This window comes from Amphibalanus amphitrite, unplaced genomic scaffold (genome assembly GCF_019059575.1).
Source record: "Amphibalanus amphitrite isolate SeventyFive unplaced genomic scaffold, NRLGWU_Aamphi_draft 001533F_arrow, whole genome shotgun sequence".
Classification (NCBI taxonomy): Eukaryota; Metazoa; Arthropoda; class Thecostraca; order Balanomorpha; family Balanidae; genus Amphibalanus; species Amphibalanus amphitrite.
This window is the reverse complement of record NW_024883026.1, coordinates 99,860-121,160: the sequence shown is the minus strand read 5'-3', so window position 1 is coordinate 121,160 and position 21,301 is coordinate 99,860. Positions and strand designations below refer to the sequence as shown.

Below are 21,301 nucleotides of genomic sequence, written 5' to 3'. Positions count from 1 at the left end.
GTGCCATGGAACTGGCGCTTCTGGATCTCTGCTGCAAAACCGATCATCAGGGTCAGGCTTGGTGCTGCTTTGGAAGTGACATACATCCATAATCATCCAGAACCGGTTGAGCCGGTGGGTGCGACCAGTTACGGGCTCAGTTACGTCTTTACGGCTCAGTTACGTCAGTTACGGCTCAGACCAGTTACGTCAGGCTGGCTGGGTCAGCATTCTCTTCGTCGCTAGAGTCTTCGTTTGTGTCGACGCGAACTTCCGGCGGCTCTAGGACGACGACCGTGACATCGGCGACTCGACTTCGCTCCTCGATGCCATCCAGAACAGGGCTGCGGAGTCGGAGTCGGAGTCGAAGTCGGTCGGAGTCGACAATTCTGACCGGAGTCGGAGTCGGAGTCGATTTTGGAAACCGGAGCCGGAGTCGGAGTCAGAATCACCGACAAACCCATCGACTCCGCTGACCTGGCAGGGCTGCTGAGTCGGGAGTCGGAGTTGGAGTCGGTCGGAGTCGATAGTTCTACCCGGAGTCGGAGTCGGAGTCGGAGTCGGAGTCACTGAAAATCCATCGACTCCCGCAGCCCTGATCCAGAACATCGTTGAGGCTCACATTTCCCATCAAACCAAAGCATAAACGTGTTTGATGTTTGGGAAACAAAATGTAACGGATATGCATAGACGTACATTATTGTACGTGCGTTTTTGTGAAACGTACTATTTTTGGATTTGCTCGGTAAGCAAAATTAGCATTATAATGACACCACTCATGAAGTTAGGGTCATGCTTGAGCAGATTGCTGGCAACGAAAGCTAATCCGGGAAAAGCACTTAACTATAATTAAGAACACTTGGCTCACCCTGGGTCGAGCGTCTGAACGAGTGAAAATCTTCCCGTAGCGGCATCAACAAACCGAATGTCTGAAACTCAACACTGAATGCATTGGTACCGTGTTTTTTGGTATTCACCTGACGGCTAACAATGTAAATGATTTAGAACGACCGCGTTTGATGGCTAATTAGCTCTATTTCTATAAAGATGGCACACATTGGTCAACTCAAATTGACGTACATTTATGTACGTCTATGCATATATGGACCGTCCACTTTCGTCATCAGACAAAATTGCAACTTTCAGTGGGGAAAATATCAAGGTCACTCTTCGAAAAATAGGACAAAAGGTCACGTGATCAAAATTTTCAAAAAATGAAAATCCGAGATAGCCAAAATGTTTGTTGGTTGATTGTGAGATGAACCATATGAAGTTTTTATCGTAAAAAACTAATAGTTTCTGAGTTATAGGCCGCCAAACATAGGGCTGCAGCGCGAACTCCAGGAATTGCCCGAGGCTATATCTCGGAAACCGTTGTTCGAAGAAAAAAATCCTTGCCACAGCTGGATTCCCCGCCCATCACAATCCCTTACACCAGTTTTCAACGAAGAATAAAATATGAGGGTGCAAATTTAATTTTTTATTTGTCGATTTGTCGTGGAACGCCCCATATGTTGGTAGGTTTCACTAGTTGTCGCTCCATATAGGTTCGGCTGACAGGTGTGGAGAGCTGTCTGACGGCACCGGTCGGGTGTCACACCAGATGGCGGGATTGTGACCGATTGTCTGGACAGCGATACCTACTGTATGATTTCCCCCGATGGTGGAACTCGTCCAGACACTGCCGTCCACTCGGGAAATTCGCTTTGAACTTTTGTTGACATTTTGTGTAGCACAGACACGTAACGTCCTGAATAATGTGTGCGAATAGAAGTGTTAAAACTTGAGACAGTTTAGATCATCTTTAGCGTGTAATCCAAAACATGTTTGCAGTTAGGCACTCATTGATTATTTGTATATGGCTGGTGTATAATGTTTGATATGCACGTTTGGATGTGTCATATACCCAAAATATCGACATGACGTCCTGCGAAGATTGTGTCCTGCTGTAATATCGCTATGCATGCACGGTGTTAACGCCAGTATCCCTGTATTGCAGAGGTGGCCGCCAGCGAACGGGAGGAGCTCTTCATCCAGAAGATCCGACAATGCTGCGTGCTGTTCGACTTCATCTCGGACCCGCTGTCCGACCTCAAATGGAAGGAGGTGAAACGGCTGGCGCTGCAGGAGATGATCGAGCACGTGTCCTCACAGCGCGGAGTCATCACCGAGAACATCTACCCAGAGGTGGTACAGATGGTGAGTGGGACCTCCCGACGAAGCGATCACCGCCCCTCTCCGCTGTTTGTGCTCTGCATCCCCCGATGAATGCGAATCGCGAACTGCGAGGTTTTCTCTATCTTTCTTTAACTCAGTGCTGCATTTTTGTATTACTTCTTTATCATTGTCCTTTTGTTTTCCTTGCTTTGCCAGAAATTATGTCGTCCTTATTTTGACAAGCCTCTTTTTGCGTACATATTCTTGACGGATCACATTTGCCTTATGCCTTTGTCTCTTGTGGATTTACCTGTGAGCTGAGCCGTGTCCTATGTGTGGTCTGTAGTGTCATCCAGCTCTCACCTGAAGCCATAGATAGTCACGTGCTGAAGCTATATTGGGACATCGCAGAGACAATGTGTGGAAACCCTGGTGAGCAGATTCAACGGTACGTCGAATCGCTGGCGTTAGATCTGTCGCCTTCAAAGGTAAATAACGTGAAGATTGGAGCACCGGAGTGTCACAGCCGAGCCGACGTCAAAGGCGTGTGTCAGCTGCTTTCAGTCTGATTTGCATTCCGGCAATCAGCTAATGCCGTATCTGCTCTGCCGGATAGAGCAGCTCCCGAGAGATGAGCTTCCAGCGTCGGGGAGGGGAGGGGGGAGGGGAGCTGCTGACGACAGACGGTGGATAGCTCTGCTGGCTTACGGCTAGAACAGAGGGTCCGCTAATCAGGGATCAGGAGGGGGAACAGCCGGCCGTGCTAAATGCCGTCCCTTTGACAGGAATCTGACGCTGGGTTCATATGTGCAGTGCCCTTTGCGACCTGTCTGTCTATCGCTCCTGTCGATGCGCCTATCGCTGCCGACTTGTCCTGCGCTCCCAGCTCGGATATTGGATAATGCACTGAGCTGGGGAACTCAATCACACCGATTGGAGAGTCTCAGCTAAGGTGTACTGGGTTAAGTTGTTTCGGGTGGTCCGAGGAAGTTGTTGGCGGACTGGATGAGGGCGAAACTGCGTAACTCGCTCCACCAGACACAACCGCTATTTTTGGTGTGCGTGCGCTCAGTGTCACATTTGGAGCGCTGGAGTCCTCGCGGCCAGAGCGTCAGCCGTCATCCATCCTTTTTGGTCGTGGTGGTCGGACGTGACCTATCTCTGCGGCTGCGGCGGCCAGGGTCCGCCCAGGAGACACTTTCGGGTGCCGGCGGCGGCGGCGCACACAGCCGCTATCCAGGTTCAGAAGTGGCCAATACCCTAATTTTCGACGAATTTTAAAGCGTGCTTTTCTCGCATATTCTGGTCGTAAATTGATCAGACTGTATAAAATATCATCCAGAAAAAATATTACTCATTCTGGCACAGATTGGTGGGCTCCCAACTCGACCAACCCCCCTTCCCCCACTCTTACCAATCCTTCGGCCTCGGCCGATCCTCGCCCGTTGGCCTCGGCCGACAGGCGAACGGTGCTTGAAAAAGGTCCACGATCTCCTAAGATCCTCATCTTCCGGAGCGCAGACAGGGAGCTGAGCTCTCTGTCGCCCTTCCAGCGGAAGGATGGCTGCGACCGGTTTGGTTCGATAGTTCGTTGTGACCGGATGCGTGATGGCGCGCTGGAGGTCGAGTTCAGGAAAAGCGAGGAGGCGGCGAAAGCATTGGACGCTACTCGCTTCGTGTTCTCCGAGGGACGGGCATCCGGCCGGAGGCTCGTTTCCATCCCGCTTACAGTGGAGCCCCACCGTTCTAAGAACTCCTCACGAGGGGTCATTAACTGTTTCGATTTGAGGGGAGTGAGCGACGAGGATATTGCGGACGGGCTCGCCGATTTCGGCGTGACAGCGGCTCGCCGCATCATGACGAAGAGAGGCACGGTCTCGACCAACAACATCATTCTGACATTTGACTCTACCGACTTGCCGAGTGAGATTCGCGTGGGCTACGTGAAGGTTCGCGTGCGGCCTTTCGTCCCAGCGCCCATGCGCTGCTTCCGCTGCCAACGTTTCGGCCACACAAAGGACAACTGCCGAGGAAGACCCACGTGCTCCAAGTGTGCTTCGCAGGACCACACTGACGAAACCTGTGACTCGGAGACCCCCCGATGCGTCAACTGCGGAGAGGGGCAGACGCCGCACTCCGCGTATGATAGGTCTTGCCCTGCATACGTCAAGGAGAAAGAGATCATGACCATCAAGGCTACCAGAAATCTGTCTTTCAAAGAGGCCCGGGAGGTGTACAACCAGAGTCACCCGAAGACCTCGTATGCCCAGAAGGTGAGAGTCACAAACTCTACCGATGCCTCCCAGATGAGCGTAGCACAGCTCGTGCAGCTTCTCAAACGATTCGGCCTCACCGTCGTAGCCACTGGTGACTCAGCGGACAACACGGCGCCTCGTGCGCCGCCGAGCAACACAGAGCAGGCTGCTCAAGAGTCAGTGTGGGGTCCACCCAGTCCCGCTCCAGCCGCGAACGGTAATGGAGACGATTGGATCGTCGTCCAGCGCCGACAGGGTGGTCGGCGCCCCCCGGCGCAGGGTAAGGCGCCACCCACCCCGCCCCGCCCCCGACCGTCTACGGCGGTGCAGGAGGCTCTGCGGCGGGGGGAGGAGGAGAGAAGGGCACGTGAGGCGAGGAGGGCTCGCCTCGTCCAGAAGGCCCTCGAGGCTAAGGAAGCCTCGTCTGCCGACTCCGCCTCCGGGAGTGCCAATGCGGCTGTCGCCGCTGACACCCCGGAGACACCTGAGGCGGGGACTCGGCCCATCATGGGTCCCCCGCCGCCTCCTCCACCTCCGCAGCGGCGGCCACCACCGCCGCTGCCAGAGACGCCTGTGTCGAGGACACAGGCCGCCGCCTCGACATCCCCGTCGGGGCGGCAACAGCCCTCCGCGGCTCCAGGGCGCCTCGCCAAGCGGCAGACGCCCCCGAGCTGGTCACCTTCGGAGGGCGACGCCCCCCGGTCGAAAAGGCCCCAGCCGGGCCCGAGCCATGCCCGATCTGCCTCTGCTGAAGGGAGGCTTCACCGAGAGGGCTCAGGGCACCCCCGTATCCGCTACGGGGGGAGCGCCTCCTCGGAGTTAGAGGACCTAGTCTAGTCTTTCAGTCTAGTCATTTCCTCTTTTATCCTTTTATCTTTTTCGCGCTATTGCGCTTTTTTACCAGGTGCATTTCTCTCGGTGCTTTTTACCTTTTTTGTGGTCAGTCAGGTATCTGTGTGCGCCTTTGCCTCATGTTATACGCGCCCTTTTTGCGCCTTTTTAACCACGCCTTTTATTCTACAGTGGAACTGTAGAGGCCTCCGGGCCAACTACCAGGACCTACAGTCTCTTATCCGTTGGCGCACACCCCTTGTTTTAGGTCTCCAGGAGACCAAGCTAGCGCCAAACGTTACCTTTGCCATCAAGGGCTACTCTGTTTTTAGAAGAGACCTGGACACCCCTACCATTGCCCATGGAGGTGTGCTTCTGGCGGTTCACCACAGCGTACCTGCTCGCCAGGTGCCGCTGCAGACTCCTCTGCAGGCGGTGGCCGCCAGAGTTGATTTCAACCACCGGGAACTGACAGTGTGCTCTTTATACCTACCACCAGGTATAGCGCTCCCGGTGGTTGAGCTGCATCGACTTGTCGATGAGCTTCCACCTCCGGTCCTGGTAGTCGGCGATTTTAATGCCCATAGCCTGGCGTGGGGATGCGACACGACTGGCACTCGTGGTCGACTTTTAGAATCTTTTATCCGCGATGAGGCGCTGTGTATTTTAAATACAGGACAGCGCACCCATTTTACAACACCCTCCGGTCAAACATCGGCTCTGGACCTGAGCTTAGTCAGTCCGCGGCTAGCTCAGCTTTTTACCTGGTCCGTCCATGACGACCCACTCGGGAGCGACCACTTCCCAGTGTGGCTGGAGCACCAGGAGTCCCCAGTGTCAGGCAACCGTCCACCTAGGTGGAATGTTCGGAAGGCCGACTGGGGCGAATTCCAGGCCGCCGTAGAGGCCACGGTTTTATCCAGAGCCGACCCCTCTGTGATGTCTACAGAGGATTTTACATGTTTACTCATTGACTCCGCAAACGGGTGCATACCCAAGACGTCGAGTCAGCCTCGTCGTCCTCCGGTCCCGTGGTGGACCAAGGAATGCGGAGATGCGATTCGTGCCAGGAAGCGCGCTTTTAGAAAGTTTGACCGGAGTAGTACTACTGAGAACCTCATCGCTTTTAAGAAAGCGCGGGCTTTTGCCCGTCGCGTTTTAAAAGAGGCAAAGGCTGTTTCATGGCGCACGTACGTGAGTTCCTTAAACCGTTTTACTCCTACGACCCAGATATGGGCACGCATGAAGCGCATTGAAGGCCGGTTCAGCTCTGTTCCGCTTCCGGTTTTAAGAGTGAACAACACGGACATATCCCACCCTTTAGACGTCGCAGAGACGATAGGCCGTGCACTCTATCAGCGCTGCCGAGGAGAGCCGTCCTCACGACCTGCACCAGCCGCCGTGGACTTCAGCACAGCTGAAAATTTGATGTACAATGAGCCTTTCTCTATGGCTGAGCTCACGTCTGCCATCAGCTCGTTGCGCAGCGTCTCAGAAGGTCCGGATGCTGTCCACAACGACATGCTCCGTCATCTCCCAGCAGTTGCCCTCGAGGCGCTGCTAGCAACTTTCAATTCGCTTTGGGAGACTAGCACTTTCCCTGAGACCTGGCGGGAAGCCACTATCATTCCTATCTTGAAGGCTGGCAAGTCGGGACATGACCCTCTCCACTATCGGCCCATCTCTCTCACATCATCGCTTTCAAAGCTGATGGAGAAGATGGTCAATGTGCGTCTTAGCTGGTTTTTGGAACATCACGGTGTTTTTACAAACGCCCAGTGCGGCTTTAGAAAGCACCGCAGCCCTGTTGACCACATTTTAGCCCTCGACACCGAGATACGCACCTGTTTTACTGAAAAGAAGCACCTTGGAGCACTGTTCTTTGATATTGAGGCGGCCTATGATACAGTGTTACGACACAGAATACTTTCCAAAGTACACAAGTACGGCATACGCGGCCGGATGGGCCTCTTTATTAAGAACTTTTTATCGGGTCGTCGGTTCAAAGTCCGAGTTGGCAGTAGTCTTTCGAGCAGTTTTACCCAAGATAACGGAGTTCCCCAGGGCGGGGTGCTTAGTGTGGCGCTCTTTGCAGTGGCGATCAATGACATCGCTGATGATCTGCCGGTCTCGATCGGTAGATCGCTCTTCGTGGATGATTTTGCCATTTGGTTTGCCGCTTCAAGCGCTCGGCATATGGCCAGACAGCTGCAGCTTGCAGTGACGCGGTTGGAGAGATGGAGTCGAGACAACGGTCTTCGTTTTTCAACAACGAAGACCGTCGCTATGCACTTTTGCCGCCGCCGCTGCGGCGACCTTCCCTTGGGAATCCAGCTCTATGGACAGATGATTCCTACTCGTCCGGTGGCGAAGTTTCTTGGGATCTTTTTTGACAGTCGTTTAACGTATAAAGAACATTTTAGAACGCTTCGGGAACGATGTTTTAAATCCCTGAACGTTTTAAAATGTGTCGCCCGCACATCTTATGGTGCGGACCGCAGGACCCTTCTTCTTCTATATCGATCAATTGTACGATCGAAGCTAGATTACGCTTCTTTTGTCTACGATTCAGCGAGTGAATCTAGCAAGAGGGTCCTGGATACAGTCCATCATGCAGCACTCCGAGTAGCCACCGGAGCATTCCGCACCTCGCCCAGGAGCAGCATTCTTGCTGAGGCGCATGAACCGCCACTTTCACTCCGCCGTCAGATGTTGGGTATGCGGTACGCGCTGAAACTGCGCCAATTTCCTATGCACCCGACGTACCCATACGTTTTTTCACGGCATGCCACCCGATGTAACGGAAGGTTACGACCCTCGTTCGGAGTGCGCATGAAAGAACTGTTTTCAATAGCTGACATAGCATTGCGTAACGTTCGTCGTACCTGGGCTGCGCCCCCTCCACCGTGGAAAAGTGTCAGTCCACAGGTGGATCTTTCGCTTTCTGCAGTTCCAAAGGGCAAGTTGCTGCCTGCAGAGGCACGAGTCCGAGCCTTGGAACACCTTGCCTCTTACGATGGTTTTATTCCTGTATTCACAGACGGCTCTAAAACACCTGAGGGAGCGGGCTGTTCTTTCGTCGCTGGCGACGATACCCGTTCATTTTCGTTGCCATCTTTCGCCTCGGTGTTTTCATCGGAACTTGTTGCCATCGAGAAGGCTTTGTGTTTTATTGAGGTATCGGACGGACCTTTTTACTTGATTTTATCGGACTCCCTAAGCAGCCTGTTGGCCCTACGGAGTTTTAATCCAGCCGACCCGATCGTTCAAGACATTTTAGCTCGGCTTCAGTCAGTAGAACAATCGGGTAAATCTGTTCAGTTCTGCTGGATTCCCAGTCACGTTGGCGTTCATGGCAATGAGCTGGCAGACGCGGCTGCAAGGCGTGCTGCTGCAGCACCCTGCACTCGTCGGTTGCCATTGCCGGCGCGTGATTTTTACCCTGCTGTACGATCTTTTATTCTAACGGAGTGGCAGGCAGAGTGGCGCCTGCGTGGAGGCAGGAAGCTCCGAGAGGTGAAGCCGACTCTGGAGCATTGGAGGTCTTGCTCGCAAGACAACAGGTCAAACGAAGTGATTTTATGCAGGCTCCGCATCGGTCATACGTATGCGACGCATGGCCACCTTCTCCGCGGAGATGAGCAGCCCGTTTGCGGCGGGTGCGCCGTGCCTCTCACCGTCGCCCACGTGCTTTTATCTTGTCGACGCTTGGAACCGGACCGGACTCGCTACCTGGGCCGCATCGCTCCGGATATCACCGTCCGCCACTTGCTGGGTGACGAGTCACCCTGGGTTTTATCTGGCAACATCTTTTCCTTTATCCGTTCAATCAAATTCCAAGTAATCTACTCGATCTGATACCAAACCAACTAGTCCATACGTCTATTCTAATCTAGTCCTTACGCCTAGTCAGCTGTCTTTTACGATACGCTTGGAGTATTTTACCCTTCTTTGCTCTTTTTAACCAGCTTTTAGGCTTTTTTAAGCCTTTTATTACGTCGGTTTTCTTGTGACACACTTGCTTTACTTGTATATAGTTATGGGCGCAAAATGACCTTGTAGTCGGCGCGCCCTTAAGCCCCAATAAACAAACAAACAAGGGCTCCCAAAGTACACCGTTTTGTTTTGCTCCGTGAGACCGAACTTGTGCTGCGATTTTCATGTAAATGTTGACGAGTCTCCTGTCATATTCTTTGCTTGAAAATATGTAAGTAAGATATCAGCTGAAAGGGGAAAATGTGCGGAATCCATTGGTAACAAAAGTACATCTAAAAAACTTCCCACTCAGTTATTGTACGCTAATTGTTGCACACTTGCACAAAGCAGAAGGGCTTGAGGATTTCAATATTTACATAGGCCTACCAAAAAACGCACAGCGTGCTTCACATCGAGACAACGTCCATAACATATACCGTACAATTGTGATTCATTTGCTGAAAAAATTAGGTCGGCATCACACTGCCGGCAAAAGTTATTGCAGTTCTAGTGACGCTAGGTCGCCGCCCCGCCGCCGACCTTGCAGCTGACGTCCGTGCAGTTCGGCAGCTGACCAATCAGCTGCGAGAGAGGAGCGCGGTCCGTCTAATCGCCCCGGCAGTTGCTTGTGCGGAGGGGTGCTCGACGCTCGTGTCGATTGCATTTGTTGGTTGTCGATTGTCGATTGACTTGTGGGTATACTTTCTGGTGACCAATAAATGTTCGTCGTCATAACTAAATGTAGTCTGATCAAATTCAATAAAGCAAAAAGACATCCAGCCAACAGAACATCGTAAGAATGTCCGATATGGTTCATAACATTCAGAGTTTTGGGGAGCAGCCATCGACCAGAATGAACCTTATTGGCTTTTGTATGTAACATTTGCATTGCTTTTGGAAAGTTTCAGTCAGATATCTTCAGAAATGGCAATGTTATCGGCTTTTGCATTTTACCGTAGTCGGTTAACATAATTTTCGATATTGCAAAGGCACTTTCAGTACGTTCTTGATATCGAAAACCAAAACGAATAGCATCATCGTGTTCCAGAGCTCAAATTGCATCTGACGCACGTCTTTTTTGTTGAGAATGCTCAACTTCAAATTTTGACCTTTTTGACCTCGCCGTGACCTGACCTTCATTTGTCGAATGGAAATAGTTTCGAATCGGACGACCCAGATGACATCATTTTTAGATGCTTTTGCCGAAATGGACCATTAAAGATGTGTCGCATGGCCTTAAAAATGTATGCATTTCCTTCCATGACCTTTTCCATGACCTTTTGTGACCCATGACCTTTCCATGACCTTTTGTGACCCATGACCTTTTGTGACAAAGTTAGGTTTCGTTTGTCAGCTATTCCTATCAGAAGCCGTTTTAATTTTTAGTATTGAACGAGTAGTTTCGAGGACAGCAGGGATGCTATGCAGAATCCCCTCCCGAGTTACCCACGTTATGGGATATACCCGTCATCCGCGGATTACAAGCAAATATATTTTTACGGCAATGCTGGATCAGCAGGATGCTCATACGTTCACATACGTGACTTTAAGGTTTACTTCACTTATAATAAAAATTCCATGGCAAAATGTCAACTGGTTAACGAGTTATCGCATTTTGGCCACTTCCGAACTCAAATAGCGGCTGTGTGCGGCGGAGGCCCGTCTTGGAGCGTCGATCGCCGGGTGGCCAGCGTGACGTCAGCGGCGGCTCGGCGGGCCCGGATCGCCGCCCCCGCCCGCCGCCGGCAGCGGCGCTGATCAATGCCGCCGGCGGTATCACAGACTGCCGAGGAGCCGACCCGAGACCCGGCGGACGGAGCCGTCTGTCACAGAGCGGCACGCGAGCGCCGGTGACCCTGCCGACATCAGCGCGGCTGACACACGGGGCGCTGAGCTGGTCGAGCGGAGAGGCCGGCCCGGCCGGCGCCACAGCGGCAATCCTCGCCCGCCGCCCTCATATCGATTGTCAGAGCCAGCCCGGGTCGGGATTGTAACCGCTGAGCTGCTCCGGTGTGGATCAGCCTCAGAGCCGAGCTGGGATGGGGCGCCGGTCCGTGCGCGGCCGACCGCACCCAGCCGGCGCCGGCCGAGCGGGGGTGGGACGCTAATTGGCAGCTCTGCCCCCGCCCGTACTGCCGTACAACCAGGGTCGTACCCGGTCGTATCCAGCCGGTGTGGTGTTGGGGTGGGAGTCCGGTCCAGTCACCGACTGCGCCGCCCTATATTACATCGAGACGGACGGGAAAAGGCGGACTGCTAACAACGGAACTTTGTCACAAAGGCGCTGTGGTATTCACGCAACGTCGCCTGCCGCTCCAGTCCCTTCTAAAGTGTTATATCGGCTCACCCCCGCGCCTGTGATCGCGCCTGGTAAAATGCATGCCTGGCGGCGATTTGCTTATTCGGGCTCCCCTGGGGCGGTAGCGGCGGCAATGGCGTCAATATTGCGGGCTGAATGGCTGGCGTACGACCGAGTATAGACCCCGGTACGAGCCAAGATTCTTGGTACGAGCACGGGCGACCGTTCAGGCCTGCCCGCCCGCCCACTGGCCGGGCTGCGCCGGCAAGCTGCTATCTTTGTACCGCATGGGTTTCCTTCCTGTATGGATAGTATAAGGTGATTACCTGATTGCGTCGATTTGCTAGTCCAAACAAGTTCACGGTTCGTAGCGAAAACAACCTCGCCTTAGTCTCACCTCATCATATCATGCTTGGATTAGCCCGTGGTGTCGTAAGCGAACTGGCTAAGTCAACACAATAGGAGCCGTTTGCATGTCGTCTATGTTTTGTCACGATGAAACATGTCGACTTGCCTGTGTCGTAGCTGCTGGAACATAGGTAATGCCTCGGTCCCCGTTCATATCCGAAATACGACTAAATCATTCACCCGAATCACCTTTTCACTGGTCTACTGTGAAGCCATATCTTAGATCGCATTTGTAAGCTGTGTTTCGTTTAGATCGTGGTGATACTCGCAGTCGCTAATTGCTTCTGGAAAGCTGGTATAACCCGTACACCCACCCCGTATGAACGATCAATACTCATCAATCAGTAATCCGTACATACTGTATGTCTCGCCCGACCCGTCTGACCGGTGTATCGCCGTCTCTATGTGCCGCCAGGTGTCTGTGAACCTGTTTCGCACGCTGCCGCCGTCCTCCAACCCCTCGGGCGCCGAGTTTGACCCGGAGGAGGACGAGCCCACCCTAGAGGCCGCCTGGCCGCACCTGCAACTCGTCTACGAGTTCCTGCTGCGCTTCCTCGAGTCGGTCGACTTCCAGCCCAATGTGGCCAAACGCTACATTGATCAGAAGTTTGTACTGCAGGTGAGACTGGGTTTCATTGTGTTTGTGGTCGTGGTGGAGTTCGTTCCAAGCGTCCGGCGACTGGAGTGGGGTGCACACTGCTCATAGAGCGATGTAAATCTTTAGGTCCTTTACCTTTGCGAGCGAACGATTAAATTATGTGGATGGTTACCAGGGTAGGGTAAGGTTATGTTGCAAGCTGCGTTGTGCCGGATGAATCTGTCACCGTCATTCTCCATTCATCCCGTCCCATTCCCCATCAGACCCTACACTGTTCTGTTCGTAACACGTCACCGCCACACACCGTCTGTTCCGTGACGAACCGTTACTAATGCTGGCACCGGACGTCGCGCCACGACTGAACACGAACATTAACTGAAGGAAAACGGCGTACGGTGGTGCCGCGGACTACCCAGAGCAGTTGATGCCAACCGGTTGCCACTTGTAGATCATTGTCCGTTGCGATCCAAATTGACAGCGCAATGGCGGCGCGACCGAAAAACACTCCGCCCGAGCCGGCGCGGCCGGCCGTGTCGTGGACAATGGCGTGGACGCCGCGCCGGCCACGCGGCTGGTTTCACGGCGGTGCTGGGCCGACGGCATAAACAAAAATGAGCCCGGCCACAACGGGTTAGGAGTGGCTGACGTGGCTACGGCAGCGGACGGTGGAGGCGGCGGCCGCTCGCCCGATTTGTCCGATCGAAGCGGCACGGTTGTGAGGCCGACCGGCCGCCAGCCGGGCGGCGGGCTGTGGGTCCTGAACAGCGCTGGATAGCAGTCATATCGACCCCGCCCGCCGCCGGCTGCTCAAGGCTGCAACGGCGACGGACGGCGAACGGCGGTTGGTGGATGACGGCTGTCGGGGGCGGCGGATGACGCCTGTCTGTGCCGGCTGATGGCAGCTGATGACGACTATCTATAGCATCTGATGACGGCTAGTCACTGATGACGCATGACGGATTCCGCCCCGTCCCGTATGCCCCTCGGCTACGCCGATGTTATCCATTGTCCCCCATCATGTGTGTCATACCCTGTTCTGCCGCATTAGGCCCGAAAGGAGCCCCGATTTTGCGTGTACGTGGCGTGACGAGAGCCATCAGCGGCCGGTCGCGACGGTCACCAGTGTGACGGTCGTGCCGTGTGTTCGTCTTACAGCTGCTGGACTCGTTCGATTCGGAGGACCCCCGAGAGAGGGACTTTCTGAAGACGACACTACATCGCATCTACGGAAAGTTTTTGGGCCTGCGCGCCTACATCCGTAAACAGATTAACAACATTTTCTATAGGTGAGTCTACCGGCTAGCTAGTGTATGAATAAGTTGATTCATATGGATGTTTAGCTTGCTCGATACGAAAATATCTACCAATCCTGTGCGCGAATGATTACCTTGCTTCCGATGCGCCCCTTGACCTCCCCAAGCAACTGATGTAACGGTGACATTTTTGTCTCCCTAGTTCTCTTCCTCTCCTTCTCTCGATGTCTCGAGGTCTCCGTCTTTCACTTTTCCTGCTGCTCCCCTGTTTCTCCTCTCCCATTCCATTTCCATCCATCCTCTCAGCTCGCCAGTCCATTTGAACCGTCCACCCGTCCTCGAACCGGTCTCATTCGTCCCTGTCCGTCCCACCCACCCTCCTTCACCCGTGGAGTGCCTCCCCATCGACCGGGCCGGCACAGTCGCGAGATCGACGAGCTAGCTGTCCGTCGGGCGGGCAGGATGGCTGCCGTTCACCGGAGATGATGACGGCTTGTCATCGACCGGCTGAGTGGCGGTGACGCCGGGTGACGGTCGGTGACGGTCGGTGACGGTCGGTGACGGTCGGTGACGGTCAGTGACGGTCGATGACAGCTCGTATAGTTCCGATTGGTGCCGTCTCGTCGGTCGTTCCCTGTGGACCTGTATAGTGTCTGGTAGATCGCCTACAGCCCCAGGGACTGACTTACGACGGGGGACTGGGGGTAGTGATGATAAGACGAGGTTACTGTCGTGCTGGGACAGAGAGGATGCGTCTTGATGTTGATGCGTGTCTTTGGGGTGGGCTTGAACGGGTCATTCTCATCATCCACGTGGCTGTGCTGCACTTCTGTCATGTTTGTATATGAAAGGGAACAGAGTGCAATGACTGTGATGCTCCCGGTGACAATTGTTGTACTTCTCCCCAGGTTTATATATGAAACGGAGCACCATAACGGCGTGGCCGAACTGCTGGAGATCCTGGGCAGCATCATCAACGGCTTCGCGCTGCCGCTGAAGGAGGAGCACAAGTCGTTCCTACTGAAGGTGCTGATGCCGCTGCACAAGGTCAAGTCGCTCTCTGTCTACCATCCGCAGCTGGCCTACTGCGTAGTCCAGGTATGTGGTTACGGCTGGTGGCATACGAACCGTATCGACGGGAAATGTATATGGCAGTGATATGATCTCAGCTTTGCAGCCGCGTATCGCGTACCGGCTCTGTGTTATGTTGTGATATAAATATACATATTGACTACGTTGAAGCCCAGGACAGACCTCCGACACACTAGGTAGGTCATGTGTGCTTATGAGTTGTGGATCTTGTCAACACACCTGTAAATGTATGTTGTCCAACCATCAGTGTGTTTATTTGCAAACTTTTTTTTTCGACTCGCGTCCTGGTGTAGACTTTGGCATGTCCCCCGCGATGCTGTGATCCGGACCGGTTCGACTTTGGACTCCTGTTTTATTGTCTGTTCCGTGCCTCTGTATCCACGAAGACTAGGGTTCCTTTTTTATCGTTTGCGCTACGTCCCTGCAGTTGTCCGGTCCATATCCTATGTCTCGATAACGCGTATTTGTGTGAATGTATGGTCTATCCTGTTTTTTTTTTCATCTGGGAGGATGTGAATCTGCGTTTGTGACGTCTGTATCGCGCTCCATATCCGGCTCGTATCCAGTGTTCTTGTCCGCGACTGCGCCCCGTTCCGGGGTGGTCGACCGGCGGTGTGTAATTGCTCCCCGGCTGTTGTTTCTCTGGCCGCTGCAGGCGGCGGTGTCCCGATATTGGCTGCGACCCCGCGGGGAGAAGTTGAGCCGTGGACAGACGGAGTCAGTGCTGGGACGGCTGGGCGGTCGGGGCATGTCTATGTTGTCACAGGATACTTTCATGTTGTACATTTCCCCTAGACTGCTTGATAGCCGTCCATCGGCAATCGGCATACCGGTTTTATGCTCACGTGCCCGTTATTCACGTGTGCTTGGTGGATGTATCGGCGTGTCATCTTGTCATCCAATTCGAAGAAGCACTTAGTACCGCGCTGTTGATGTACTGTCGATGCCTTCAATCTGGCCAATCTTTCCGAAAATTCTTGTCATGGTTTTCCGTTTCATGCACTAACAGTGGTCTCAGCTGCAGCTTTCCGAATCGTTTCCTTAATATCTGATCGGGCTGCGCTCTTCGTCTTGACGTCCTCCTGGTCTACCCGAAATGACACGTGCTAACCACTGCACTGTCTGACACCTTCCTCCCTTTTTCTGTCCCTCAGTTTCTGGAGAAGGACCCGTCGTTGACGGAGCCGGTGATACTGGCGCTGCTCAAGTACTGGCCCAAGACGCACAGTCCCAAGGAGGTGATGTTCCTGAACGAACTGGAGGAGATCCTGGACGTGATGGAGCCGGCCGAGTTCCAGCGCGTCATCAAGCCGCTGTTCCAGCAGATTGCCAGCTGCGTGGCCTCGCCGCACTTCCAGGTGGGCGTGACGGACGGCTGGCTAGAGAGACTGATTGCCGGCGTTGGAACCCTGGGCGATGTGCTGCTTTTCAGCGGCTAGACGGATGGCTTTCTGAATCACGCCGACTTGAGCCAAATGAAGAAGTTGTTTTGGACAGATGACTTAAGTAATTGATATGAACCGTCCGGAGGTTCGCTGTGCTCGGTAACGCTGGGAACGTCTTGCTCCTGCCTCAACATCTACTAGTAACTCTCTGATGTGCCAATGATGTGCGCCGTCGTATCGACGTTTCGGTGAACTGATGCGGCGTTGACGTTCCATCAGGTGGCGGAGCGGGCGCTCTACTACTGGAACAACGAGTACATCATGTCACTGATGACGGAGAACGCCACCGTCATCCTGCCAATCATGTTCCCGGTGCTCTACAAAAACTCAAAGTCCCACTGGAACAAGTGAGTCATTCATACATTGATCGTATTGCCAACACTTGCTGCGTGGTCGGAACCGATCCGTTAGAATCATAATACCCCTGTCAGCATTGATGGAGCGGAGGCATTGTTTAGAGCGTTGTGAGAGAACCACAGCAGCTAAATCATACATAGGCCGCGCAAGGAGCATATGAAAGCGTTACAATTGTATTTGGGACGAGGTAACCTACCAATGTTAATTATGGGCGCAATTATCGGGTCGTATTTTGCCTGGCGTGCCGTCTGCATCTGGTCAGTGAAGCACGACTCCGTTGTACGTTTCAGGACAATTCATGGTCTCATCTACAACGCGCTGAAGCTGTTTATGGAGATGAACCAGAAGCTCTTCGACGATTGCACGCAGCAAAGCAAGCTAGAAAAACAAAAGTAAGTGATAGGAGAAAACGACGGAGTGACGCTGATGGATATGATCGGCAGGCAGAGTTTGTCACTACAGTTTTAGTCAGTGTCACCGCCCGCTTTTCAAAGTCACGGGTTCGCAGCCATTGCTGTTCCAGCGTTGCCTATAGATCACTGCCGGTGGTCAGACACCGAAGTTGGTCTCATTGAGGCGACCCAGTCCGGCTTGGCTTCACCGAACAGTGGTAGGAGCTGGACTACAGTGCCCACTGCCTCCGGGCCGAGTTATTTTACACTCAGAGCTTAGTTTAAGGCGAATGGCAGAAATGTATACGGTAGAACTGCGATTAGCTGTCCAATTAAGTAAATCAATAGCTGGAAGACCCGATAACAGCCAAGCGATAGACCAGCATTAGTTCATATCGATCCGTAAGTTTACAAGACCCAGCGATTGCGTTAGTTGAGTAATGCAACTGTCGATATTGTGTTTCGATACCACCCGGTGCCTGGCGTGGTGGTTGAGCTGGTATTGATGTGTCTGGCTGTATGCCGAGCCCCGGCCCGGTGTAGACGTCTGGACTGCCGCTCCTGTATGGAGGTTAGAATGTATGGAGGGCATGAACCGGGAGCTGAGCGATGTTTCTGCAGCCGTCTGGTCGAGACTGAGGCTGTAGAGTGTAGGGTGTGCCATCATTCCGGGGTAGGACAATGGTCTGCGTCATGTGGGGGTCGGGCTGTAGATAACGTAGGTACTCCAAGAACTGAACTGTATGCTACAGGCTTTAGAGTCTAGTCTGATTGAGGTCAGGCAAGGCTCGTGTCTGAGCGGACCTTGACTGTGCGTGCACCCCCTAACCGTCCTCCGCCATTGCACAGGGAGCGCGAGCGCCAGCGGATGCACGAGGAGGCGTGGCGCAAGGTGGAAGAGTTGGCCGTGCGCAGCCCGCACTACCCGGCGTTCGCTGACGGAGCGGGCGGCGCGCCTTCAGATGGGGCCGACGGCGTCGACGGGGAGCAGGAGGACGACGACGGCCCCATCGACCCGGAGAAGATCAAAGTAGAGGCGAAACAGGTGCTTGGTCAACGCGGCCTGACGTGGAACACCATCTTTGATATCATTTTCTCCAGGACAACGTACCTCGTCTCCTCGCCCTTGCCCGTCTCTGACGGGCGCTGATGTCTTGTCCTGCTAACACCGCAACTCAAAATCCGCAGGTCTGTCAGCGCTGAATATGTCATGTCCCGTCAGTCTCCTGTCCGTGTCCATGTCCTGTTCCCTCGTGGACTACCTTCATTTTGTTCGTTCTCGGCAGGAGAGTGTCCCTCGGCGGCCGAGAGCTCCATCCAGCCATCTATCCTTGGTCCGATGATACCTGCCCGCCGTCCTGCGTCCGGATTAATCTCTCCCTAACAGGTAAGACTGCTCCTTACTGTAATCTCTGCGTAATCACCGGGGGTCAGCTGGTGCACAGATTGATCCCGGGCTTCTGTGGGCTTCTAAGTGATGTGCCAGCGGTATTTGGCGACGTGAGTCGGTCTGGCCGCCGGCCGACGTGTGCGAGTGAGTGGTCGGCCGCCGGTCACCGCCGGCAGCGACAGACGCCAATCGGGTGGCCGGTTCATTGGGACAGTATCGACCCGGCTCAGTGACCTTCCCGCTCGACGGCCGTGGCGGCGGCGGTGGCCGGCTTAAATCACTGGCCGGCTGAACGGTTTTTATGTCCAGGCCGAGGGACGACTGGGGATGGGCTGTTGCGAGTTCTCTCGGTGTTCTGCCCCAAATGAAGCTTGAAGATTGCATAGAAATTGCCTTGTTACCCGCAAACTACTTGTTAACTTGGAACACAACTGCCTTAATTTGTGTTGTGGTGTTACAATTCAGCTTATAAGGTTGTAAGCCAGTCACAGACGGACACAGTCCATGTAACTAAGTAATTATCTGTGTAGTTATCCGCCTCCGCCTCATCCGTCACACATTATCTTATCGCATAACAAGTAATACCTACACTACACGCTGTCTTACGACGCGGTTATGTCTTTGTGGTGATCTGGTAATATAACGCCAAAAATATTTGGGATCATTTTTATGTTGGCAATTTATGTTAGAATCAGGATAATTGATGTATTGAAAAAAATCAACTAGGCTGTTCCAACCGTGCCACCCTCGCCTGTAAAAGCACACGGCCGGTTTGCCAGTTATATTAACTAAGTGTTGGACGGGAGCCGGTCAGATGACTCGTCGGCGGGGTCTTCGGGCTCAGTGGTGTAGTTTAGATTGTTGAGGCCATTTATTGTCAACGGGCCAAGACGCATTGCCGAATTGGACGGCTGCAATTCGTTGCCAAATTGAGTGCTTTGCATAATTTGCCTCATTCTGTCGGAGGGTTTGAGTGAACCAATATTTCAGAGGGATTAGCATATAAACCACGCGATCATGTGAGCTACAAATTTAGTCTAATGGCTCGGAAAGGTTGAAGTTCTCTTGACTGGTGATGGTGGCATGTCATTATTTGATGGCTTCGGTCAGCCAATTTATCGCCCGATACTGAGTTGGTATCCTCAGAAGATGTCGGGATTATTGATGATCCATTGCATGTACCTTGTGGAGTCTTTTTTTTTGGATCGGGATATGCTTATTGTTCAAGTTACGGACAGCTGTTGCTGTTACGTGTTTATGTGTTCATGTTGGACAGCGATGTCACGAACTAGAATGGAGATGAGAAGTTGCCCGGGCTTTAGGGAAACTCGAACCTCGTAATTGTGACCATCCATGGAATCGTCTGTCTGATCCAATGAGGATCGCTGTTCTTGGGAAACTTCGAATTACTTACGATCGGGCAGGCGTGGAGCATAAGTTTTACGAGCAGACAAACTGTTACGAGCAATTTGTCTACTGCCGGGATGCTTCAGATGCTTTTGCCTCATTTGCTAAAGTAGAGCGATTTTTGTGGCCTTCACCTTTGTCTTAATTCATCATGATAACACGGACGCTGACGGTCGATCTCTCTTACAGGGCTTGGCCAAGGCACCTCAGGGCAAGCCCAAGCCGCTGCTGCGGAAAAAGTCTGAGCTGCCGCAGGACCTGCACACCCAGAAGGCGCTCAACGAGCACAAACGTCCCGACCAGTACCTCACGTCGAGCCCCGAGCTGAAGAACTCCAGCTAGGTCGCCACGCTGCCGCCGCCGCCGCTGTCGCCGCCCGCAGTCCGCGTCTCTCCCCGCTCGCCTCCTATGTGTGCCCCTGCCGCCGCCGGCCGTCCCTGCCCGCCTGCCAGCGCGCCGGGCCCGCCGCCAGCCGTGTAGGACTAGCCGCCGGCGCTGCTGTTGGACGCCCCATAATGTGCGCGCGCGAGCCTGTGTGTGTGAGGAAGAGAGTGGTCTGCACGTGCGAGCGAACTGGCGAGGCGCGCACCGCCCGGCGGCCGCCCCTTCACGCCCTCCGCCCGGCTGTCCGTGGCGCACACACATTCCTCGCGGCAGTGGACCGGAGCGGTCGACACTGGCGCCAATACGCTTCCCGGACGCGCGGCGCCGTCGGCCCCTCTGTGTGCACGTGTGGGTGGCGCACGTGAGCCTGTGTCCTGCGCGCACCCGCAGGAGATAGAATGTGAGGATGGCGGTGGCGGAGCCGCCCCTGGGGCGTCTGCCGTGCTCCACTGCCGCGCGCCGGACGAACAAAGTCGCGCGCGACCCGCTCCCGACGGAAACAAATCAATTAACTGCGCCGCCGCCTTGGACGCCGGAGCCGCCGCGGCCGGGTATTTTATCATCTGTTGTCGAGTGTCAATGGAGTATGTTTTAGAGGGCAGCTTTGCTGGACTGGTGTAACTATGCGGACATTTTTGTGCAATAGGCGGCAAAAATGTGGTGCCGAGTTTACACGACCTCGCGGCCCCGCGTTCGTTTTTAAAACGTGACAGTATTGTTGGCTGAGTGTTTCGCGAAAGCTCGATGTCGTTGCGTCGGCCGCCGGTCAGCGTGAAGATCTTATTCGTAGTTAGCTGTAACGCCTGAGTTACCAGCTAGTTGAGTTTTAACAAGCTATATTTCTGATTTGTGCATAATTTTCTGTTGCCGCCCGAGATGCTGTAGTATCTTTAAATTGCGTTGCTTAACTGTATGTCGGTGTGTGTTCACACTGTTGAAATGTGCTTGTTGAATGGTGGGGTGAATACCAACTGATGGACACGGGAACCAACTGTAGCTGACGGGTCTCGAGATCTGGGCCTTCCGAGGCGTATACACACAGGGCTGCTTCGGAAAGGTGATGCATAGTGCAGACACAG

At 53.8% G+C, this 21,301-nt stretch overlaps 1 protein-coding gene across 3 annotated transcripts in view; it reads left to right on the top strand.

The window, feature by feature from the left end:
• Window positions 1-21,209, top strand: part of LOC122373670 (serine/threonine-protein phosphatase 2A 56 kDa regulatory subunit delta isoform-like) — a 43,646-nt gene extending 22,437 nt beyond the window's left edge. The window contains exons 3-12 of one of the 3 annotated variants that reach the window (XR_006255089.1): window positions 1,979-2,178; window positions 12,320-12,523; window positions 13,658-13,788; window positions 14,664-14,853; window positions 16,002-16,205; window positions 16,512-16,639; window positions 16,940-17,041; window positions 17,891-18,229; window positions 18,328-18,428; window positions 20,028-21,209. Coding sequence is in view for 2 of the 3 variants with exons in the window: in XM_043351962.1 (XP_043207897.1) it covers window positions 1,979-2,178; window positions 12,320-12,523; window positions 13,658-13,788; window positions 14,664-14,853; window positions 16,002-16,205; window positions 16,512-16,639; window positions 16,940-17,041; window positions 17,891-18,086; window positions 20,028-20,180 (1,508 nt within the window). In the remaining variant the exon portion in view is untranslated. The remainder of the gene's footprint in view (window positions 1-1,978; window positions 2,179-12,319; window positions 12,524-13,657; window positions 13,789-14,663; window positions 14,854-16,001; window positions 16,206-16,511; window positions 16,640-16,939; window positions 17,042-17,890; window positions 18,230-18,327; window positions 18,429-20,027) is intronic. The other 2 variants (XM_043351962.1, XM_043351963.1) reach the window with 2 other exon arrangements.
• The last annotated feature ends 92 nt before the right edge of the window (window positions 21,210-21,301 follow it).